Here is a 21,002-nt window from a genome sequence, read left to right on the forward strand (position 1 = left end):
CAACATTAACAATGTCTACACTATATTTCTGATCCATTTGATGTTATTTTAATGGACAAAAATGTGCTTTTCTTTCAAAAACAAGGACATTTCTAAGTGACCGAACTTCTGAAAGGTAGTGTACATCATCTGAATAATCAGTATTTGCTTTTTTTCTGTCATCCAACTATTTTTACAACATCTTAACAATGTATTTAATCACATAAACTAAGCCCCCATATATAACGTGGCTTGCCACTGACAATTCAGAATACAAAAATGCAGATTACCTGAAGTGAAAGTAAAAAACAAACTGTATATTTGTTATAAACCTGTTATAACCATAGACCATAGAGGTTATAAAACAACATAAAAAACTAAAACATGTTCACCTCACATTTACTTTATGTGTACGCCTAGTACCAGACCAATGGCCACATGAACCAGATTTGTCCTCATGTTTTTCTTTTTTGTAGAAACATTTCGCAATACCGCTGAGAGAAATGTCAACCAGATGTACCAAATCTAACTTTACTGAAGAAAGCAAGTGAGTGTGAAGCAGATCACAGCAGCTGACTCTCTGGGAATTTTGCAGTTTATGTTGATGCTGAGGGAATGAGAGAGTCTGTCAGATGAAGGACTCTCTTCACTCATTCACCTCAGGGGCAGGCAGAGAGAAGTGGAGCGCTCTCTATTCCCTTCTTTTCCACTCCTATACTCTAAGGGGCTGTACAGTCATGAATTTCAGAGTATTAGTAATTTCCGCTACTGTATAGGCTGATGAAGAAAGTGATGACAAACAGACAAACCTGTAGCATTACCTATGTGCCTCTGTCATTCAAACGAGCAATTGTATACAGTTTAGATAATTTTATACCCCGAGAACACAGATGTATCCTTTTCCATTTGTGTTGATTTTTAACACAGAGCATATACTGTATCTTTTATTTTTGGAGAAATATAGAAATCTTTATTTTATGTATTAAATTCCTTCATAAATGAATTCTGAAGTACTATTTTTTTAAGAAACAGGCAAATACGTGTGATTTGACAAAGCGTTATCGGGTACTAATCATACGGGTAGGATTAGGGCCCTGTCTCTGGGATACTCAATCAGCAGCCAACAACACACTTCTCAAAAGGTGAAAAAAATCAAATAAAATCCAAATAATTAAAAGGTGAAAAACAAAGCCTGCCATCTGCTGGTATAAAAAAATAACTTCAAGACCATAGGTCTATACTGCTGAAGCTGTCAAAGCTGTTTCTAGATGAGTAGGTACATGCAATCAATGCTTCTGCTACATAATAGAGTTATCTAAAAAACTACACCAGGTCTATCAAAATGTTTTAATTATTTTTCTTCAAAAGGATGTACTGTAACATATAGTCCCACAACACTGGAGGCATAGCAAAAGCCGGTCATGTTTTTATTGCTGTGTGGAAATGTAAAAACAGGCTAAAATAATTATACCATTGATTCCTGCTGCTATGCTTCTTTTGGGGATTCTGCCATAATTAGGCCAACACAGCACTCATATCCAGGGCAACATGAATCAAGCAGCACAGGAGTGCCTTTTACTGTAGCTAGGCTGGCCTAAGGTTACTCTGCTGCTCTATTGTCAATTTCCTTAATTTCCAATTATTTCAGGAAGAGGAACTGCATTTTTAATCTGTATTGTATTTTTAACCCACCATATCCAGTGTCCCTTTGGTTATTCTGGCTCTTTATATATTACATTTTCATGTATAGATATTTAAATATCAATAGGGCCGGATTACTGAACAGGCATGCAGGGCTCTGACCCCCCAGCCCCCCCCCCCAAAGAATTAACAAATTGGGTTGTGCCCCCCCTGTAGGTCGGGGGCCACCCAGAAACTTATGATAGCAAAATGTGTAGAATTTAGGACTTCAAAATTCTCTCTCATCCTCATGGTAAAATGTGAGCAATAACATTAGATGAGCTATAAAACAGCACATTTTTCTCTCTGACCCATAGAAAAATGTGTAGACATGCAGGAAATTAGCTTTAAAAATGCAGCGTTTTCTCATAACCTCCTGACAAAATGTCTAGAATAGCATTATAAAACAGCAAATGTTTTCAATGTGTTTAAATGGAGGAAGTAATAAATAAATAAATGCATTAAAATACAAAACACTTTTGAAAGAACATAGGACACGTATGATTTTGACAGTGGTTACTGAAGGTCTATAGACAGGTGTTATATCTGTGGACCTTTTTCATTACGCCACTATACCCACTGGGCAAAAACTGGTTGAATCAACATTGTTTCCACATCATTTCAACCAAAAAAATGATTCAGTCAACATATACAATGTGGAAAACTGATTGGATTTGCAAAAAGTCATCAATATAAGAGAATTTCGTATTTTATTCACACAACTTTTAGCTTAAATCCTATGACAGGGTGAAATGTTGGTTGATTTCACGTTGAATTCATGTTAGTTGACAACTCAACCAAATGTAATTCAAAACTAGGCGTTTAATTGAAGTCTGTGCCCACTACGTAATTCCTCTCTTGAGCTGTGGGGATGTCAAACAGCAGAGGGAGCATGGGGATTATACATGGCATGGGATACAGTCATTGGTTAATATACACCTCCACAAAATCCATATTGGACAGTGATCCTCAATCTCCATGTTATAGTATCCACATACACGTTTGCATAATGGAGAATGTTTATTTTTCAGAAAAGTAATGACAGAGTGGAAAGGAAATGTCTGAATGTAAAACGTGATTTTGTTTGCTCTATTGACCCAGTTTTGTCATTGTCAGAGGAAGCACCTATTATCATTGTTTGCTAAATCCCCACAGAGCTCCAAATTTATTATGGATTATCTCAAACATCCTTGGATTTGTTGGCAGCGTTCCTTTGTGCATCCTTATCTTGTACCTGGAGGCATTGTGTATAATCTTCCTTCTTAGGGAGGAGGTCAGAGACCTGGCCGGGTGGTGCCAGAATAACAACCTATCCCTCAACGTAACCAAGACTAAGGATATAATCGTGGACTACAGGAAAAGGAGGACCGAGCACGCCCCCATTCTCATCGACGGGGCTGTAGTGGAGCAGGTTGAGAGCTTCAAGTTCCTTGGTGTCCACATCAACAACAAACTAGAATGGTCCAAACACACCAAGACAGTCGTGAAGAGGGCACGACAAAGCCTATTCCCCCTCAGGAAACTAAAAAGATTTGGCATGGGTCCTGAGATCCTCAAAAGGTTCTACAGCTGCAACATCGAGAGCATCCTGACTGGTTGCATCACTGCCTGGTACGGCAATTGCTCAGCCTCTGACCGCAAGGCACTACAGAGGGTAGTGCGTACGGCCCAGTACATCACTGGGGCTAAACTGCCTGCCATTCAGGACCTCTACACCAGGCAGTGTCAGAGGAAGGCCCTAAAAATTGTCAAAGACCCCAGCCACCTCAGTCATAGACTGTTCTCTCTTCTACCACATGGCAAGCGGTACCGGAGTGCCAAGTCTAGGACAAAAAAGGCTTCTCAACAGTTTTTACCCCCATGCCATAAGACTCCTGAACAGGTAATCAAATGGCTACCCGGACTATTTGCATTGTGTGCACCCCCAACCCCTATTTTTTACGCTGCTGCTACTCTCTGTTTATCATATATGCATAGTCACTTTAACTATACATTCATGTACATACTACCGCAATTGGGCCGACCAACCAGTGCCCCCGCACAGTGGCTAACTGGGCTATCTGCACTGTGTCCCGCCACCCACCTCTGTCCCGCCATACGACCCGCCAACCCCTCTTTTACGCTACTGCTACTCTCTGTTCATCATATATGCATAGTCACTTTAACCATATCTACATGTACATACTACCTCAATCAGCCTGACTAACTGGTGTCTGTATGTAGCCTCGCTACTTTTATAGCCTCGCTACTAGCCTGTCTTTTTACTGTTGTTTTATTTCTTTACTTACCTATTGTTCACCTAATACCTTTTTTGCACTGTTGGTTAGAGTCTGTAAGTAAGCATTTCACTGTAAGGTCTACACCTGTTGTATTCTGCGCACATGACAAATAAACTTTGATTTGATTCTAGGAGAGGAGACTGCTGTAATTATCCTACCTCTTGCATCAGGACCAATATAAAAAAAACAGTAGCAATTTCCTTTAAACTGTAGTCTACTAATCCTAGACATCATATATGAACACATTCTTGTCTATTGATGTTTTGTATTATGTCATTCTGTGTTACGTTTCATGTTTTGTTTGGACCCTCAGGAAGAGTAGTTCCTGCTTTCGCAACAGCTAATGGGGATTCTAATAAAATACCCAAATAACACACACTCAAACTCTGAGTGAACCCTTGGTGTTATTTTATTGTTCATTTTTATTTAGGGTAGATTTAGAGACCTATAATAGGGAGAGGCTCCAGACAGTGTCCCTGGGGGAACTGTTTTTGTCTTACTTGTTAGACTTTTGGCAAAATTGGCAACCAATGTATGTAAAGATGTTATAGAGACAATGTCTGAAACAAAACATAGATCATAAAACTATTGCTTTCTATCCAATAAACGTATCACTATCCAATAAAAATGTTAAAATAGCACGAGCTAGACGTCTACAAATGTTCATTTCCTTTCTCTTCATTGCCTTTCTTCTCTAAACCAATCCCGTTCCGTTTAACATATTCCATGTTTCTGTTCAAGGTCCAACCAGCGTCCAGTTTTCGTGTGTGCTAGCGTTAATCAACATACAGAACGAAAAAGCTTGGTAGAGTTAAGATGGCGGCATGTGGGTGAGGAGGCTGTAGTTCTAAGCTCGGGATTTTTTGTCAAAAAATATTTATATGAATCCATACATATACAGATATCGAGAAAATAACAATTCCCACACACTTGACACATTTGTGTGTTAATTTGGATCGGATCCATGACATCCATACACTTCGTGGTTCACCCGTTGCCCGGGACTGAGGACCAGCTCAATGACAGGTATTTGTTGCGGGCGTGGAAAATAAGGGTTTAAATCAATATATATGTGTAGGGTGTGGTACCCGACGATTATCTATTTGTTTCGAAGAAATATTCATATTGTCATGTGTATTTCAATCGAACGATTTTCGACCACATTACCGTACTTGAAGCAAGGCCCGGCATCTTGAACAAGCCTCTTCAACGTAGCTAACGACGTTAGCTAGCCTGCTAGGTTAACAAGCTAGTTAGCCAGAGCTAGCAGCAGTTAACGGAGCTGTTTCGTTCGTTCTCTGACTCTGCCTGGAATGATTGGCCGATGGTCAAAGTTGAGACGGACAATGCGGGTTGGGGGATGGGGGTGAAAAAGAGGGAACGTCTGTGATTATGGCATTGTAATGATCCGTCATTGTTTGTTTTTTTGCATTTGACAATGTGTATGTCATGTCAACTACCTTTTGGATATCTTATTGTCGACTATCCAGTTGGCTAGCTCAACGGAACCATTGAAGATGTAGCTAGCTAGTTAAGTGGCTAATAAGATAGCTAATATGTTAGCTAGTCATTGCTAGGTAACGTTAGCTAAGCTAGCCACACTTGTGCTAATATGTTTGCTTGCTAGTTAGGTACCGTTATGCAGCCAACCAATTGTAAGTTAATATTGGATTGCTTATTTGCTTCGATTTAGTAATCTAGCCAACCAACGACGTTAGTCGACCAACTAATATTGTTCCTCGTGAATAAACATCAGCTCGTTTTCACCTCATATTCTTAATCTCCAGCATCCAAACCAGTGTCTACATACAGTATGAGAAAACAGCGTTTTTCTATGATCTGTGGTTTAAAAATATAAAGGTCCTACAAAATGATTATCTGTGACATTGCAGATAAGATTAAAAGTAAAAAAATGGTGATTTTTCAAAACCTGCAAAGAGTTTCTAGGCCAAAGGTGTATTTTCTTGGTCCCCATATCACCGCGAATCTCTCACAGTTTGAAAATCACTGTTGAAGATGTCATCGGGTAGCTAAAACTTTAACTTTGTATTATTTTATAAGTACAAAACTTAGAAATGCGCCCTTTTCACATATATGCTGGACATAATAAAAATGAGGTTGAAAGTGGTGGAGTTGGCCTTTAAGTTACAAAACATTTTTACAGACGTTAGTTTGAGAGGCAAGGACTAGCTATGAACAGTAGACTGTGTATTGTGACCTGTATTTTGCTCTGCAGGTGATTTATAGTAAACTTATTTACATCATCTATTGAGATTGAACTGATTTAATGGGCCGTTCTACTTTAAGACAGAGATTGGGACGTTGGAAAAGCACATCTTGAATGACCTTGAATTAAAATCCAGGATATGACATTTGAAGCTAGGATTTTGTACTTGTGTGGAGTCCAGGGTCTGTACTATTGGCCACCTGCTTTGGCCTAATTGACCAAGATGGTTCAGTTGACTTGACTGGTTCCTAATACAATCATGTTCACTCATCTTGCGATAGAATTTGCTGATGTGGAATGACAATCATTCCCCAAGTAAGCTATATCTTTTACAAGCCGCTAGCACAGGCAATGGCATGCATTCACATTTGCTATATGGTCATCATGTGCTAATATATCCCCCTACTGCTCAACTGCAGTTATTTGTCTTACCAAAGAGGTGTTTCTTACCTTAGTTGTCAAGAGGCATACTTTTATCCCAAATAAGATATTTGCTTACAAGAATAGGTTGTGACTCACAATACGCCAGTCTTATGGACTGCTCGTGCCTCGACTGTTCAGGATGTCTTTTCATGACCCGGCTGAGGACACATTCTTCTCTGACCCACATGGATAGAACAGTATTTATTATTTTTGTACAGGTTAGGAGGGGAAATTAGGTTTAGTATACGTGAACACATTTCTTGCAGACTAAAGGAGCCCTTCAGTCCTGTTGATGTTGGTTATTAATGGCTCTGGGTGGTGTGCCTCATATATCAAGACAGTGTTGCTGGCTCATTGTTTATCTTCTGCAGAGGGACTGGTTACTGTCACTGGACAACCGGCTGGGCCATGCCATAAGTCATTGCCATCCATTGGCTTGTCCACTGGGCTTGCTTGACAGGAAATGTCATTTGGCGTAGGCCTATTACTTACATTTTCACCCCTTACATCTTGCATTCAACTGTCTGATAGCCTTTCCCCCTTTGCAACAGGTAATATTGCATCTTTCTGCATCTTTCTGTGGCTGACTTTTTGTATGATAACAGCCTTTGTGTATTGACTTGCTCCCTTGAGTATATGGATTAATTAAATGTTTGTTCATTTCACCTGTTTCCTGTCACCATTAACCATTGTTGTACTTAAGCCATTAGAATGAGAATCAATGCTTTCAGTAGTGTAGCCTATAGCAGTTGAAGCTCTGTTTAAACAATTGTTGATCCTATTTGACCTGTCATTTCATAGCAGGCAAAACGAGTAAGGCATGTGCCTGGTTCACTCATTGAGAGAATAGATGCTAGAGCTGAAACAAGAAGTAAAGCTGTCAGTCTGTCATGTTTTACGTGACATGTTTTTTAAACTTTGCTACAATCAAATATTTTGCTAGTCTAGAATGGTGACAGTTATGGACTTGTACTAAATAATAACTCTGCTCAACTTGTACTAAAAAGAATGGTCACAATAGTACTGGTGTCTCCTCTGTTGGATGTAGCTCCGCGCATGCCCTGTTTCTTTGACTGGGGGAATGACTTGCCCACTAGTATCCTCTGCATGAGTGAAGGCAACAGTCCCAATGCAGTGCAGATGTTTATACACACCATGCTCTAACTGTTTAGCTTTACTGTTATTTAGATGTTATTTTGCAGCTGGTGAGTAATTTTGATACTGTTGTCATCAGCATTCATGTATTTGAGATTCTCATTGGACTTCTTGTTAATGTCGTGTAAGCAGATGCCATGCTCCTTAGTCTACACAGAGTACAGACTAGTAGAAATGTCCTTATTGGCCATGGATTTCCAGACCATGAATTGCTCAAATTCACACCGTGAACGGAAATGAACGATCTCACTGTCAATGTTTTTTATTGAATTTTTATACTTAACAGACTTCGTGAAGTGTCGGAGAAACTCAACAAATACAACTTTAACAGGTAAGACATTAATATTTGTTTATTTTAACTGTGGAATTATCAGCAAATGTATTATTCAGCCATGTCTTTCAGCAGGGACCACACTCCACAGATATATATAGCGATCTTATAGCTTTTCTACATGTTAACATTCACTACATTGTCTGTCTCCAATGCAGTCATCCACACCTCAACCTGCTGGAGCAGGCCACCTTAAAACAGTGTGTAGTTGGACCAAACCATGCTGGCTTTCTGCTTGAGGTAACATCAAAGGATTTATGTATATTACAATCAATAACATTTGAGCTGTACTGCCTCTACATTTGATGGAGATTGTGATTTCAAACGGCACCCTATTTCCTATACAATGCACTACTTTAGGAACAAAGTCAAATGTCCGCTTTAAAAAAAAAAAAAAAGAATAAGAGCACAATAAATAATTATATTTTAGTGTATTTTTATGTGACACGCCATCACCTTTTCTGTTTTGATAATATGGAGAAATGTCTTTCTTTCCAGGATGGACGTGTGTGTCGGATCAGCTTTGCTGTCCAGCCAGATCGTCTGGAGCTGACCAAACCAGATGGCAACGATGGGTGAGACTGTTTACACTAGGAAAATAGTTTCATCCTAATGGAGTACAAGAGAACTTTCTATACCAGGGGTTGCATTAGCTTTCAGAAAGCGGCATTTTCAAAACATATACCATAAAAAAAATCGGCGTTTTAAACCATTTCACCTGCGTTTTTATATTGAAAATCAAGTGTTTGTTTTTTTTGGCTTCAGTAGAGTGATAAGGGGTGTGCAACTACATAGTTTTTCTTCACACAAAATACATTATTGCAACACATTCGGTATAATTTTTTTCATCATATGACCACAGAAGTGCAAAGCTATTTGGCTAGTAAATTAGTTTGCAATGAAAAAGCAAGGTATTTTTTGCAAAAACGATGGGTGGCCATCATATTTGTAATGTTTGTCATAGGAAATGTAGCTGGCTACATTATCGAATGTTTTGTTTGACGTTAATCTTGCTTTGTAACTTGTTACTGTAAATACTACACCGGAGGAAAGTACCGTTCACGTCAGTCAGAGCGCTTCTGGCGATCCACTGAGGGAGAGCAAAGATATTTCATCCGAGTGGAGAAGTGCAACTTAAGCACAAAATGAGTCCTTTTACATTCTTGATTTAGAGTGAACCCTGACTGAAGCCGAGCAGAGTTGACAATAAGAAGCGTTTTAGATCTGCATTTACAAAACGCAGCAAGATATTTTGTCTGCCGTGACTCCTGCATGCTGAAGCCTAGCAATGGTGAGTCCTGCGAGTTACGTTCCACTGAGTTCTTACTAAGTACTACTGCAGGCCTACTAGTAGAACGGGTTCATGATGTTATTACTTGGTCACTTAACACACTATGACAAATGAAAGACCTTCATGGACAATGTATGTTTTATAGATAAGTAATTGGTCTTTTATTCCATTTCTGCAATTTATTGTCCCCCAAAAAACTAGGCAAAACAAAGCTCGCAATGGTATCTTAGCATTTAGGAAATCTAGGCCGCGTTCTGAAAGCCAATTGCATTTATGAATCTGCTCTTTGCTTTTCTTTGTTTTATTTTGTATGAGCAAGAATGCCTTTTTAGCTGTTGCTAGGGTTTGTGTTGGTGGCCAGCATGCATTTGTGAGATTCATTGATACCATATATGTCTTATCAGCAGACCAGCATCAAACTGTGAACTCGGCCCTGTAGTTGCAAAGCATGCAAGTGAATCAGCCTGAGAAAGACTGTTGTATAATGTGACTGGTTTACTTTAAGCTTTTCTGCAGAGCACATGTTTTGTTGCCTGGCACGGTGAAATAAGCTGAACTTTTCAAAAGAAAATGAGATGGTTTCAGATGGTAATAGCTTTGCAGTCAGCCGCATTGTGGGTTACTGGAAAGCCTTACTGTGGAAACGAGCACTGCACATTTTCAATCAGTAGCTTTGACAGCTGACTGAACAAAGCTTCCACTCGGAATACTATCCAGTCACACTCCGCACAATGCATTTCAAGTTATTACAGTGTCATACTTGTGTAATAAATGTTAAACAAATGTACATTTTTACAGGTTATTTATATTTTATTTCTGCAGAAGTCTGCACAGTTCCTTTCATTGTTAGGCCTAGTATACTCAGTTGCTAAATAAAACACTTCTATATTTTGTGTGTTGCTGAAATGCCTAATAGATTTTACTATCTGCATTCTTTCATTGGGAAGCAATTCCCAATATATTGACACACTGTGTACAAAAGAGTCATGGGTTTGAATCTCAGACCGGACAATGCTATTATGGTCAGTCTCAGGCATTGCTCATGATTTGGTGGCAAGTATGTAATGCAATTGACTTAATTAAACGTAGACTGCAGCAAATTCATACATCTATGTACAATAGACATCACATTTAACACAATACACTCCGATCATATCATTATCTTATTGTAGGAGTTAGCAATCGCAGCCCTAAAAAAAACCAAGAACCTTTAAAAAGGAATAAGTCTTGAAGGCGGAACGAGTTGCAGCCAATTCTGATTCCCGAGGGTGTTGCCATGCTAGCCTCCATTTCCCCTGTTGTTTTTAACCTTAAACATAAAAATGTAAAAGCCCTAGACATGGGCCCCAACCTGGGATTTCCACTCCCAGGTTGTCTTCTTAATCTTTGGTCCCATGTTTGTAGTCTACTAGGTTTGTAGTAACTGATCTGATTTCCCGTCTTTTGTTTCCAGTTCAAAGTTGAGTGGCAGTGGTTCAGGGACAGGAAGGAGCTCCAGGCCAGGCAGGACTAGTGATCCTCCCTGGTTCCTGTCTGGCTCTGACACACTGGGCAGACTGGCAGGCAACACCCTTGGGTAAGTTCTGGCAGTAAGGGCCCTCAGGAAAAACCTCCCCTAGACACACTCAGGTAAAGTCGTTATACGGCTTCATGTGCATTAGTGCCACTTAGGCCTAGACAAAGACGGCTGCAGGAGGACTGCTGAAGGCATTATTATTATTATCCAGGATTCAGGTATTGTCCATGTAAAATGAGATGGCCCAGTCAAAATCGTCCTTGTACCACAGACTTGTCCTGGAAATTGGGACCTTCAAACCAAGGCAGCAGCAGCAGCTCTGAGGTTAAAGGCATAAACATAAAATGCCTATTGAGTTTTGATAGAAATGTGCTGTGGGCTGATTTTTGAATGACACTAGGTGAAAGCAATCTACCATCCTCCATTGTTTTTTCCACCTTATTTTTTCTTCTTACCTTACTGGCCCCTTAATTATGAGATTTAATGTGGTCAAATTCATCTCTCAAAAATGACAAACGACATTTGCTACCAAACTATTGCTTCCAAATTGCGGTATGCATAAATACCCTAGGACCTCTGCTCTCTCTGTGAAAGCCAGCTGTCCCACGGATAATTGCTAATCCAGTGTGCAGGCAGGCAGCCGTGTGTTGAGTTGAGACTTTCTGCTGTGTGGCTGACTGCTGTGCCTGACCTTCGCCTTGTGCTATAACAGGAGTCGCTGGAGCTCCGGGGTGAACGGTGGATCAGGTGGAGGAGGAGGAGGAGGTGGTGGTGGTGGCGGTGGCAGCAGCAGTGTAGGAGGTGCAGGGGGAGGAGGTGTAGGAGGAGCTGTCAGTGGAGGAGGTGGTGGTGGAGGCTCCTCTGGGAGGTCGTCTACAGCTGCCCGGGACTCGAGACGTCAGACCAGGGTGATCCGCACAGGGAGGGACCGGGGCTCTGGTCTCCTGGGCAGCCAGCCCCAGCCTGTCATCCCTGCCTCAGTCATCCCAGAGGAACTCATCTCCCAGGTTAGATCCCCTGCCTGTCCTCAACTACATTGATATAAATTCTGGAAGTGACCCCACCATATGAGGGTTTCTTATCACTGAATATACCATTTTAAAGAAACACTTAACAAATCAGATTTGATCGGTTTATTGCTTGACCAGAGGCCCCTCATTAATTATAACAAGGTCCTCAACACATGGCCTTCACTTCTCTCTGGTGCTCAGTCACCACCGTCACAACATGGTTGATTTCTGGGTGGTGATCTTCATGTTGCCTCCCCTCTTCCCCCAGGCTCAGGTGGTCCTCCAGGGGAAGTCTAGGAGTGTGATCATCCGGGAGCTCCAGAGGACCAACCTGGATGTCAACCTGGCCGTCAACAACCTACTGAGCAGAGACGATGAGGACGGTGACGATGGCGATGACACAGCCAGCGAGTCCTACCTCCCTGGAGGTACCACTTTATTTCAACTTGATGTGTATTCTTCAGCTTTGTCTCATTAAGATAATCTCTATTGCAAGAAAGACTCAAAATGGCAGCTTTGTATGAAGGAGCAGAGGGCTCTTCAACAGTTTGGTCTGACACTGGGGTTATGTGAAAGCTTTATGTAGATAGTTGGTATTTGCCACATTTGTGGAACCAATGGAGTTGTCCCAAATTCTAAATGCAAAAGTCTCTATTAACCTATGGGTTTGACCCTTGCCTGATGGGACAGTAATAGTAATGTCATAAACATCCCTCTCTTTTGTGTTGGACCTTACAGAGGACCTGATGTCCCTGCTGGACGCTGACATCCACTCAGCCCACCCCAGTGTCATCATCGATGCTGACGCCATGTTCTCTGAGGACATCAGCTACTTTGGCTACCCTTCCTTCAGACGCTCCTCCCTGTCCCGCCTGGGCTCCTCGCGAGGTAACTGACCACACGGCACTCAGAGCTGCTGCCTAGGGACCATCATCCTCTTCTGTAGTCAGGAGGTTGAGATTGAAATCATATTTCTCTTCCTAAATAATAGTAGTTGTAGTAACAAGTTACCTTATCTGTTACCTAAATGGATGTAAGATTACTTTTCACCATACATAGTATATGCTTTTAGTTCTCTGATAGTTGAGGTATATCGTTAAAGTCAATGCTAGTCTTTCCTTTTCAACCTGTCGGCAAAGCCCGTGTGTGGTGGTGTGAAGGTGTGTGGTGGTGTGAAGGTGTGTGTGGTGGTGTGAAGGTGTGTGGTGGTGTGAAGGTGTGTGGTGGTGTGAATGTGTGTGGTGGTGTGAATGTGTGTGGTGGTGTGAAGGTGTGTGGGGGTGTGAAGGTGTGTGGTCAGTGTGCTGCATGGCCATAATACCTGTTCTTCAGTGAGCCCTCTGAGAAAGGCCCGCTAGACCCTGTCATTACAGGCACCACTCCACTGCAGCCTTATGCTGTAGGATAAACCCTCTCCCTCGTAATGCATGTCTGTCTTTAATCTATCCTGACCTGTCCTCCTACCTCACATTTCAACATGTGAGCGTGCAGACAGACACCACTATTAACTAACTTTCACCTTTTTACTGCCAAAACCCTCTTATTTGCATAATTCTAAAAACAAATCTCTTTAATTTGTTGACGGGTCTTCCCCAGAGAGTGGCTTACTTTTACCCCACTGGTGTGACCCCATTGCCATACCAGTTCTCCTTCTTCCCTTAGAGCGTGACTCAGAGCTGTTGCGTGAGCGCGAGTCTGTGTTGAGGTTGCGGGAGCGGAGGTGGCTGGATGGGGCCTCATTTGACACGGAGAGGGGCTCCACCAGCCGCGAGGGGGAGCCCAGCCTGGACAAGAAGAACATCCCCGTCCAGAGCCCTGTCTCTCTGGGCGAGGAGCTGCAATGGTGGCCTGACAAGGTGGGAGGATGGGGAAATCTATGGAATAATTTGATTAATGGGAAGGTCCACTCTTTATGGTGTTCATTCATTCAGATGTGATGTCAATAAAGCTTGTTCAGGGAACATGACGGCATTCATTTATCACGTTAATGGATTTCCCACTTGGTTCATTTATATCAATATGTTTTAATAGTTTTCGCTAGGTCTACATGCTCAATATTGTTTTGGGTTATATGCACAGATCAGGTTAGCAAATGTTTCTGTGTTTTGGTCCAGGATGGTGTGAAGTTTGTGAGCATCGGGTCCTTGTTCTCTGAGCTGGTGGCAGTGAGCTCTAAGGGGGAACTCTACCAGTGGAAGTGGAGTGAACCAGAACCATACAGAAACACACAGGTAAACAGCAGTACTGTACAACAAGCCAACAGGACTGATTGCATGAAAAATGTGAAGGATTCAGCAGCAGCCGTCATCAAATAAAATTTAAATGATTTATCAGAGACCAGTGCTGTACACTAAGAACACTAGCTCTCCTCCTGATGGCTACTTTGCAAATAAGTGTTTTCATTTAAAAACACGTTTTATTTGCAAACCCACCTCATATATATATATATATATATATATATATATATATATATATATATATATATAATTACAGTTGAAGTCAGAAGTTTACATACACTTAGGTTGGAGTCATTAACTTGTTTTTCAACCACTCCACAAATTTCTTGTTAACAAACTATAGTTTTGGCAAGTCGGTTAGGACATCTACTTTGTGTATGACACAAGTAAGTTTTCCAACAATTGTTTACAGACAGACACCATCACAATTCCAGTGGGTCAGAAGTTTACATACACTAAGTTGACTGTGCCTTTAAACAGCTTGGAAAATTCCAGAAAATGATGTCATTGATTTAGAAGCTTCTGATAGGTTAATTGTCATCATTCGAGTCAATTGGAGGTGTACATGTGGATGTATTTCAAGGCCTACCTTCAAACTCAGTGCCTCTTTGCTTGACATCATGGGGAAATCAAAAGAAATCAGCCAAGACCTCTTGTAGAAAAATTGTAGACCTCCACAAGTCTGGTTCATCCTTGGGAGCAATTTCCAAACGCCTGAAGGTACAACGTTCATCTGTACAAACAATAGTACGCAAGTATAAACACCATGGGACCATGCAGCCGTCATACCGCTCAGGAAGGAGACGCGTTCTGTCTCCTAGAGATGAACGTACTTTGGTGCAAAAAGTGCAAATCAATCCCAGAACAACAGCAAAGGACCTTGTGAAGATGCTGGAGGAAAGAGGTACAAAAGTATCTATATCCACAGTAAAACGAGTCCTATATCGACATAACCTGAAAGGCCGCTCAGCATGGAAGAAGCCACTGCTCAAAAACCACCATAAAAATGCAAGACTACGGTTTGCAACTGCACATGGGGAAAAATATCGTACTTTTGGGAGAAATGTCCTTTGGTCTAATGAAACAAAAATAGAACTGTTTGGTCATAATGACCATCGTTATGTTTAGAGGAAAAAGGAGGAAGCTTGCAAGCTGAAGAACACCATCCCAACTGTGAAGCACGGGGGTGGCAGCATTATGTTGTGGGGGTGCTTTGCTGCAGGAGGGACTGGTGCACTTCACAAAATAGATGGCTTCATGAGGAGTGAAAATGATGTGGATATATTGAAGCAACAGCTCAAGACATCAGTCAGGAAGTTAAAGCTTGGTCGCAGATGGGTCTTTCAAATGGACAATGACCACAAGCATACTTCCAAAGTTGTGGCAAAATGGCTTAAGGACAACAAAGTCAAGGTATTGGAGTGGCCATCACAAAGCCCTGACCTCAATCCTATAGAAAATGTGTGGGCAGACCTGAGAAAGCGTGTGTGAGCAAGGAGGCCTACAAACCTGACTCCGTTACACCAGCTCTGTCAGGAGGAATGGGCCAAAATTCACCCAACTTATTGTGGGAAGCTTGTGGAAGGCTACCTGGAACATTTGACCCAAGTTAACCAATTTAAAGGCAATGCTACCAAATACTAATTGAGTGTATGTAAACTTCTGACCCACTGAGAATGTGATGAAAGAAATAAAATCTGAAATAAATCATTCTCTCTACTATTATTCTGACATTTCACTTTCTTAAAATAAAGTGGTGATCCTAACTGACCTAAGACAGGGTATTTTTACTCAGATTAAATGTCAGGAATTGTGAAACTGAGTTTAAATGTATTTGGCTAAGGTGTATGTAAACTTCTGACTTCAACTGTATGTGTGTGTTTTTTTAAAATATTTTTTTATATATATTTTAAATCAATTCCTCTTCCAATCAGAACCCTTCTATCCGCCACCCCCGGGTGTCCTTCCTGGGCCTGACCAATGAGAAGATCACCCTGCTGTCTGCTAACAGCATCAGAGCCACCGTGGCCACGGAGACCAATAAGGTGGCGACCTGGATGGATGACACCCTGAGCAGTGTGGCGTCCAAGCTGGAACACAGTGCCCAGGTCTACCCTGAGCTGCAGGGGGAGCGCATCGTGTCTCTGCACTGCTGTGCCCTCTACACCTGCGCCCAGCTGGAGAGCAGCCTGTACTGGTGGTGAGTTACAGCAGTTAATCCTCTCCTCTCGGACAGTGGCACACCTGGGTGCAAATGGTGTTTGTTTTTCTTGAAATAGTTTGTGCATTTTGATTGAGCTTTCCTGAAGTACCAGATTGGCTGGATTTGCACTGGGATTGTGCCAAGCAAACTCAATCAAGTGTAGCTAAAGTATTTGAAAGAAAACAATTACTAGTTGAACTCAGGCAGTGGCTGCCCAGAGGCCCTCGCTCTACTCAAATGTCCAGTGCAAATGTAGAACTCGGTCCTTGGGAGATCTATGCGTACAAGAAGGTTAAGCTGGATGTTAGTGGTTTATGTTTTGATATGTTGTTTCCTCAGGGGTGTTGTGCCTTTTAGTCAACGGAAAAAGATGCTTGAAAAGGCTAGAGCCAAGAACAAGAAGCCAAAGTCCAGTGCCGGCATCTCCTCAGTACCCAACATCACCGTGGGAACGCAGGTGACAAAACATAACATAAATCCAAGACTATTGGAGCATTAGAACCCTGTGTATAAATGTTATTTTCTTCATCCTGAAATGTTTTTGTTCTCTGCACCTGTGAATCCGGTTGGATGTCTGTTGCGTACACTCGTACACTGCTTTTGAACGAATGTGAACAGGTGTTTGTGTCCTCTCTCCAGGTGTGCCTGAGGAATAACCCCCTCTACCACGCCGGTGCCGTTGCCTTTTCTGTCAACGCTGGGATCCCCAAGGTGGGACTGCTCCTTGAGTCTGTCTGGAACATGAACGACAGCTGCAGGTTCCAGCTGCGATCACCAGAGAGCCTCAAGAACATGGACAAGACCACCAAGACCCAGGAGATCAAGTGAGTTAGCTTCCATTTCAGAGAGCAGCTGGTCTCAATTCGCTCCCTTTCCTTTTGCCCTAACCCTTCTATGTTTGCAGATTTGCAAATATCAGAGTTAGGCCCAACGGGAAGGGGTATGGAGTGAATTGGGTCCAGCTGTTCCCTTTTTTAAGCCACTACAAATGTAAATCAATGGCCCTCGTCTCCAACACTCATGAACTCAGTCCTACCCATTCTCTCCTTAGAACGGAGAGCAAGCCGGAGTTGGTAAAGACTGAGATGGGGCCCCCTCCTTCCCCGGCCTCCACCTGCAGTGACACCTCCTCCATCGCTAGCAGTGCCTCGCTGCCCTACAGTACGTCACATTACTAGCTACTATACTAACCTCTGTCTTGCTCTAATATTGTCATGACTCATTTGCCTTTGAAATGGATGGTGTGGCAATTGCAGGTCTCTTTTTATTTGTATTTATATATATATTGTGTCTCTTGTTTGTTTTGTCTCAAGTTGTTGTATCTGATAATGGAATCTGCCATATCGGCTTACAAGACATGGGTTAAATACTTTTTTAGCTTGCCTGGTACAATGGAACCCCAATAGATGAGTGCTAAAAGTGCAAACCCTGCCCATCTTGCACAGCGGACAAGCTAAATCAAGCACACCTCAAGTATTTTACATGTTTGTTAACCCAGGTCTGGTCTGCTGTTGTATAAATATCCTAACGTGTCGTCTGCCCTTACAGAACGAAGACGCTCAACCCCGGCTCCCAAAGAGGAGGAGAAGGTGAACGAGGAGCAGTGGCCTCTTCGGGAAGTGGTGTTTGTGGAGGATGTTAAAAACGTCCCTGTGGGAAAGGTGGGTGTGGCTACAGGAAGGGATCAGACCCTAACACACTCTGGCAGGCTGGGGGATAGACACCTTTGTTTTTATTAACACAAAAATATTTAGTTTTATCACATATTTGATAGTTATTTCTTGAACCTTTATAGTCTATATTTTTCAGAGTAATTTTATATTTCTGTTTTCATTTACATTTAATGAAATGCCTAAGAGCAGAACTCAAAGCGGTAGTATCATGTTTTGTATCCTGTGGATTGTTTGTCCGTTGTGTTATTTTGGTGTCTTCACGACGGCCCTATTTGCAACAGCTCCATCTTTTAACTTCAGGTGCTGAAAGTGGACGGTGCGTATGTAGCTGTGAAGTTTCCAGGGACATCAAGCAGTGTGAGCACACAGCCGAGTCTACCTAGTGCTCCAGCTCCCATCACTGACTCTGACCCCTCCTCACTGCTGCAGGACTGTAGGCTGCTCAGAATAGATGAGTTACAGGTACGACTACTGGACGCTCACTTACACTCACATACTTATAACATTATAGCGTAGTTATTACTCCCATACAAATGTGTTATTTCAGTGATGGTTTAATGTTAGTGCAATTATTTAATGAATCTAAGCACAATTTTACAATAAAAGTATCTGTCATTGTTGTATTAGATCTGTTGAATAAATGTTTGTCTAAAAACTGGTGCCCCTCTCGTTTAATCAACAGGTGGTGAAAACTGGTGGAACTCCTAAAGTTCCAGATTGCTTCCAGCGTACACCTAAAAAACTCTGCATCCCAGAGAAGGCTGAGATTCTGGCTGTGAATGTTGACTCCAAAGGTAAGAATACATCTGCATAACAATACAATGTAGTAATTCATGTTGGTGCCGAATGCCGATAATGTATTTGTGTTTTAAGTGTGGAAATTAATGAATTCTATGTGTATTTCTGACTTGCTGTGTTGTCTGCCCCTTCAGGAGTCCACGCAGTGCTGAAGACTGGTAACTGGGTGAGGTACTGTATCTTTGACCTGGCCACAGGCAAAGCAGAGCAGGAGAATAACTTCCCCACCAGTAACCTGGCCTTCCTGGGGCAGAGTGAACGCAACGTAGCAATCTTCACCGCAGGACAGGTCAGCACTACACTACTCAATACAACATTTTCTAATATAGTCATGTATTGCGAGAAGGTTGTGTGGGCAATTGCATATCCAACAATTTCCCCATTTTCTAAGCACATTTTGATTTTATTTCCAGGACTCTCCAGTCATCCTTCGGGATGGAAACGGCACAATTTACCCAATGGCCAAAGACTGTATGGGCGGGATCCGAGACCCTGAGTGGTTGGACCTGCCGCCCATCGCCAGCCTGGGCATGGGGGTGCACTCCCTGGCCAACCTCCCCACCAACTCAACCATCAAGAAGAAAGCTGCTATTATCATATTGGCTGTGGAAGTTAGCAAAATTATTTATAGTTCAATGGGAATTATTTAGTTGATGGTCAATTTGTTACTGGGAGGCTCATAACTTTTGCAGGTTTTCCTAGATTGACCTTACTTCTAGACAAAAACATGCTCAATATAGGATTTACATTGAAAGTGCTTTTTAACCAAGTAAAATACTGTTTTTAACCCAAGGAACCGTCCCTTATTGTATTCTTTTGATGACTAAATGCTTTTTGTATTTTGCATGTTTTTATTCTCGCTGTAAAGTGTATTGATACGCTGTGATGATGCGCATTAAATAACATTCTTCAACTTGTGTTTCCAGAAGCAGACGTTAATGCAGCACGTGCTGCGTTGTGACTTTGAGGCCTGTCGTCAGTACCTGGTGAACCTGGAGCAGGCTGTACTCCTGGAGCAGAGTCCCCACGTCCTCCACTCCTTCCTGGGCCACCGCTGCGACGGCAACCGCAACATCCTCCACGCCTGCGTCTCCGTCTGCTTCCCCGTCAGCAACAAGGAGACCAAGGAGGAGGAAGGTAAACCACGGCTAGAGTGCTGGGTGGTGTATACAGCGAGATGAAACCTTGCTAAGTCAAACAAATGGAGTTCTACCTGAAACACAATCATATCTGTTCTACACAATATATTCCAATCTGAACGTTCTGTGAGGTTACACCAGCGTCGAGACTCCTGAAGTCTCCAAAGACGCAGTGTCAGTTTTGAGCCATCCTCTTATCTTTCCCGTCTCCTGTTTGACTTCCATTATATCACCATTCTCTGCCTCCCTGTGTCTGTATATGTGTGGTAACTGTTGGGCTGGTGCTTTCCAGAAGCTGAACGGTCTGAGAGGAATACATTTGCAGAGAGACTGTCAGCAGTGGAGGCCATAGCCAACGCTATCTCTGTGGTGTCTAGCAACAGCTCTGGAAACAGGACCGGCTCTTCCAGCAGCAGAGGGTAACTAACTTATACAAATCTAAGTGTACTGTTTTTTAAGTTAACTATTTTCTTTCAGGGTACATATTCATGATGAAAAACACTAAAGAACTGGATTAACTGATTGTTCCGTAATGCACAATAAGTGAAATAATTTTACTGAGCCTATTGGCTTTTATCCAATTAGAAAATCAGAATTCCTGTCAGGATGCCATTTAAGACACTTGAGACCAAGAACACTATCTTGGTGCCCATTTATGTCTACATGTCAGTCCCATTGTGTCTTTCCACCACTCATGTAACCTGTTAAGTGTGTTCTGTCTGGTGCAGGCTGCGTCTGAGGGAGATGATGAGGCGCTCTCTGAGAGCTGCGGGGCTTGGCCGTCACGAGTCTGGCCCCTCCTCCAGTGATCACCAGGACCCTGTGTCCCCACCCATCGCTCCTCCCAGCTGGGTGCCTGACCCCCCTCCCATGGACCCAGATGGTGACATAGACTTCATCCTGGCCCCTGCAGTGGGATCTCTCACCACAGCTTCTACAGGGACCAGCCAGGGCCCCAGCACCTCCACTATACCAGGTCAGATACCTATCTAGATAACGCATTCCTCAACATACAACCACACCTAGCTAGCTACTATACCAGGTCAAGTACCTAGTCTGTG

At 42.3% G+C, this 21,002-nt stretch overlaps 1 protein-coding gene across 29 annotated transcripts in view; it reads left to right on the forward strand.

The window, feature by feature from the left end:
- The first annotated feature begins 4,696 nt into the window (after positions 1 to 4,696).
- The window catches only part of LOC106605530 (E3 ubiquitin-protein ligase UBR5), a 46,633-nt gene continuing 30,327 nt past the window's right edge, over positions 4,697 to 21,002 (forward strand). For 23 of the 29 annotated variants that reach the window (XM_045718583.1, XM_045718597.1, XM_045718584.1 and 20 more), the window contains exons 1-22: positions 4,697 to 4,964; positions 8,030 to 8,074; positions 8,233 to 8,314; positions 8,573 to 8,649; positions 10,819 to 10,941; positions 11,594 to 11,888; positions 12,160 to 12,319; positions 12,630 to 12,779; positions 13,536 to 13,747; positions 14,006 to 14,122; positions 16,063 to 16,328; positions 16,671 to 16,788; positions 16,950 to 17,155; positions 17,383 to 17,492; positions 17,880 to 17,992; positions 18,305 to 18,466; positions 18,687 to 18,798; positions 18,937 to 19,091; positions 19,216 to 19,413; positions 19,729 to 19,939; positions 20,234 to 20,360; positions 20,670 to 20,917. In XM_045718583.1, coding sequence (XP_045574539.1) covers positions 4,903 to 4,964; positions 8,030 to 8,074; positions 8,233 to 8,314; positions 8,573 to 8,649; positions 10,819 to 10,941; positions 11,594 to 11,888; positions 12,160 to 12,319; positions 12,630 to 12,779; positions 13,536 to 13,747; positions 14,006 to 14,122; positions 16,063 to 16,328; positions 16,671 to 16,788; positions 16,950 to 17,155; positions 17,383 to 17,492; positions 17,880 to 17,992; positions 18,305 to 18,466; positions 18,687 to 18,798; positions 18,937 to 19,091; positions 19,216 to 19,413; positions 19,729 to 19,939; positions 20,234 to 20,360; positions 20,670 to 20,917 — 3,349 coding nt within the window. In that variant the 5' untranslated portion in view covers positions 4,697 to 4,902. The remainder of the gene's footprint in view (positions 4,965 to 8,029; positions 8,075 to 8,232; positions 8,315 to 8,572; positions 8,650 to 10,818; positions 10,942 to 11,593; positions 11,889 to 12,159; positions 12,320 to 12,629; positions 12,780 to 13,535; positions 13,748 to 14,005; positions 14,123 to 16,062; positions 16,329 to 16,670; positions 16,789 to 16,949; positions 17,156 to 17,382; positions 17,493 to 17,879; positions 17,993 to 18,304; positions 18,467 to 18,686; positions 18,799 to 18,936; positions 19,092 to 19,215; positions 19,414 to 19,728; positions 19,940 to 20,233; positions 20,361 to 20,669; positions 20,918 to 21,002) is intronic. The other 6 variants (XM_045718591.1, XM_045718605.1, XM_014201293.2 and 3 more) reach the window with 4 other exon arrangements.

Source organism: Salmo salar, chromosome ssa05, assembly GCF_905237065.1.
Source record: "Salmo salar chromosome ssa05, Ssal_v3.1, whole genome shotgun sequence".
Taxonomy (NCBI): domain Eukaryota; kingdom Metazoa; phylum Chordata; class Actinopteri; order Salmoniformes; family Salmonidae; genus Salmo; species Salmo salar.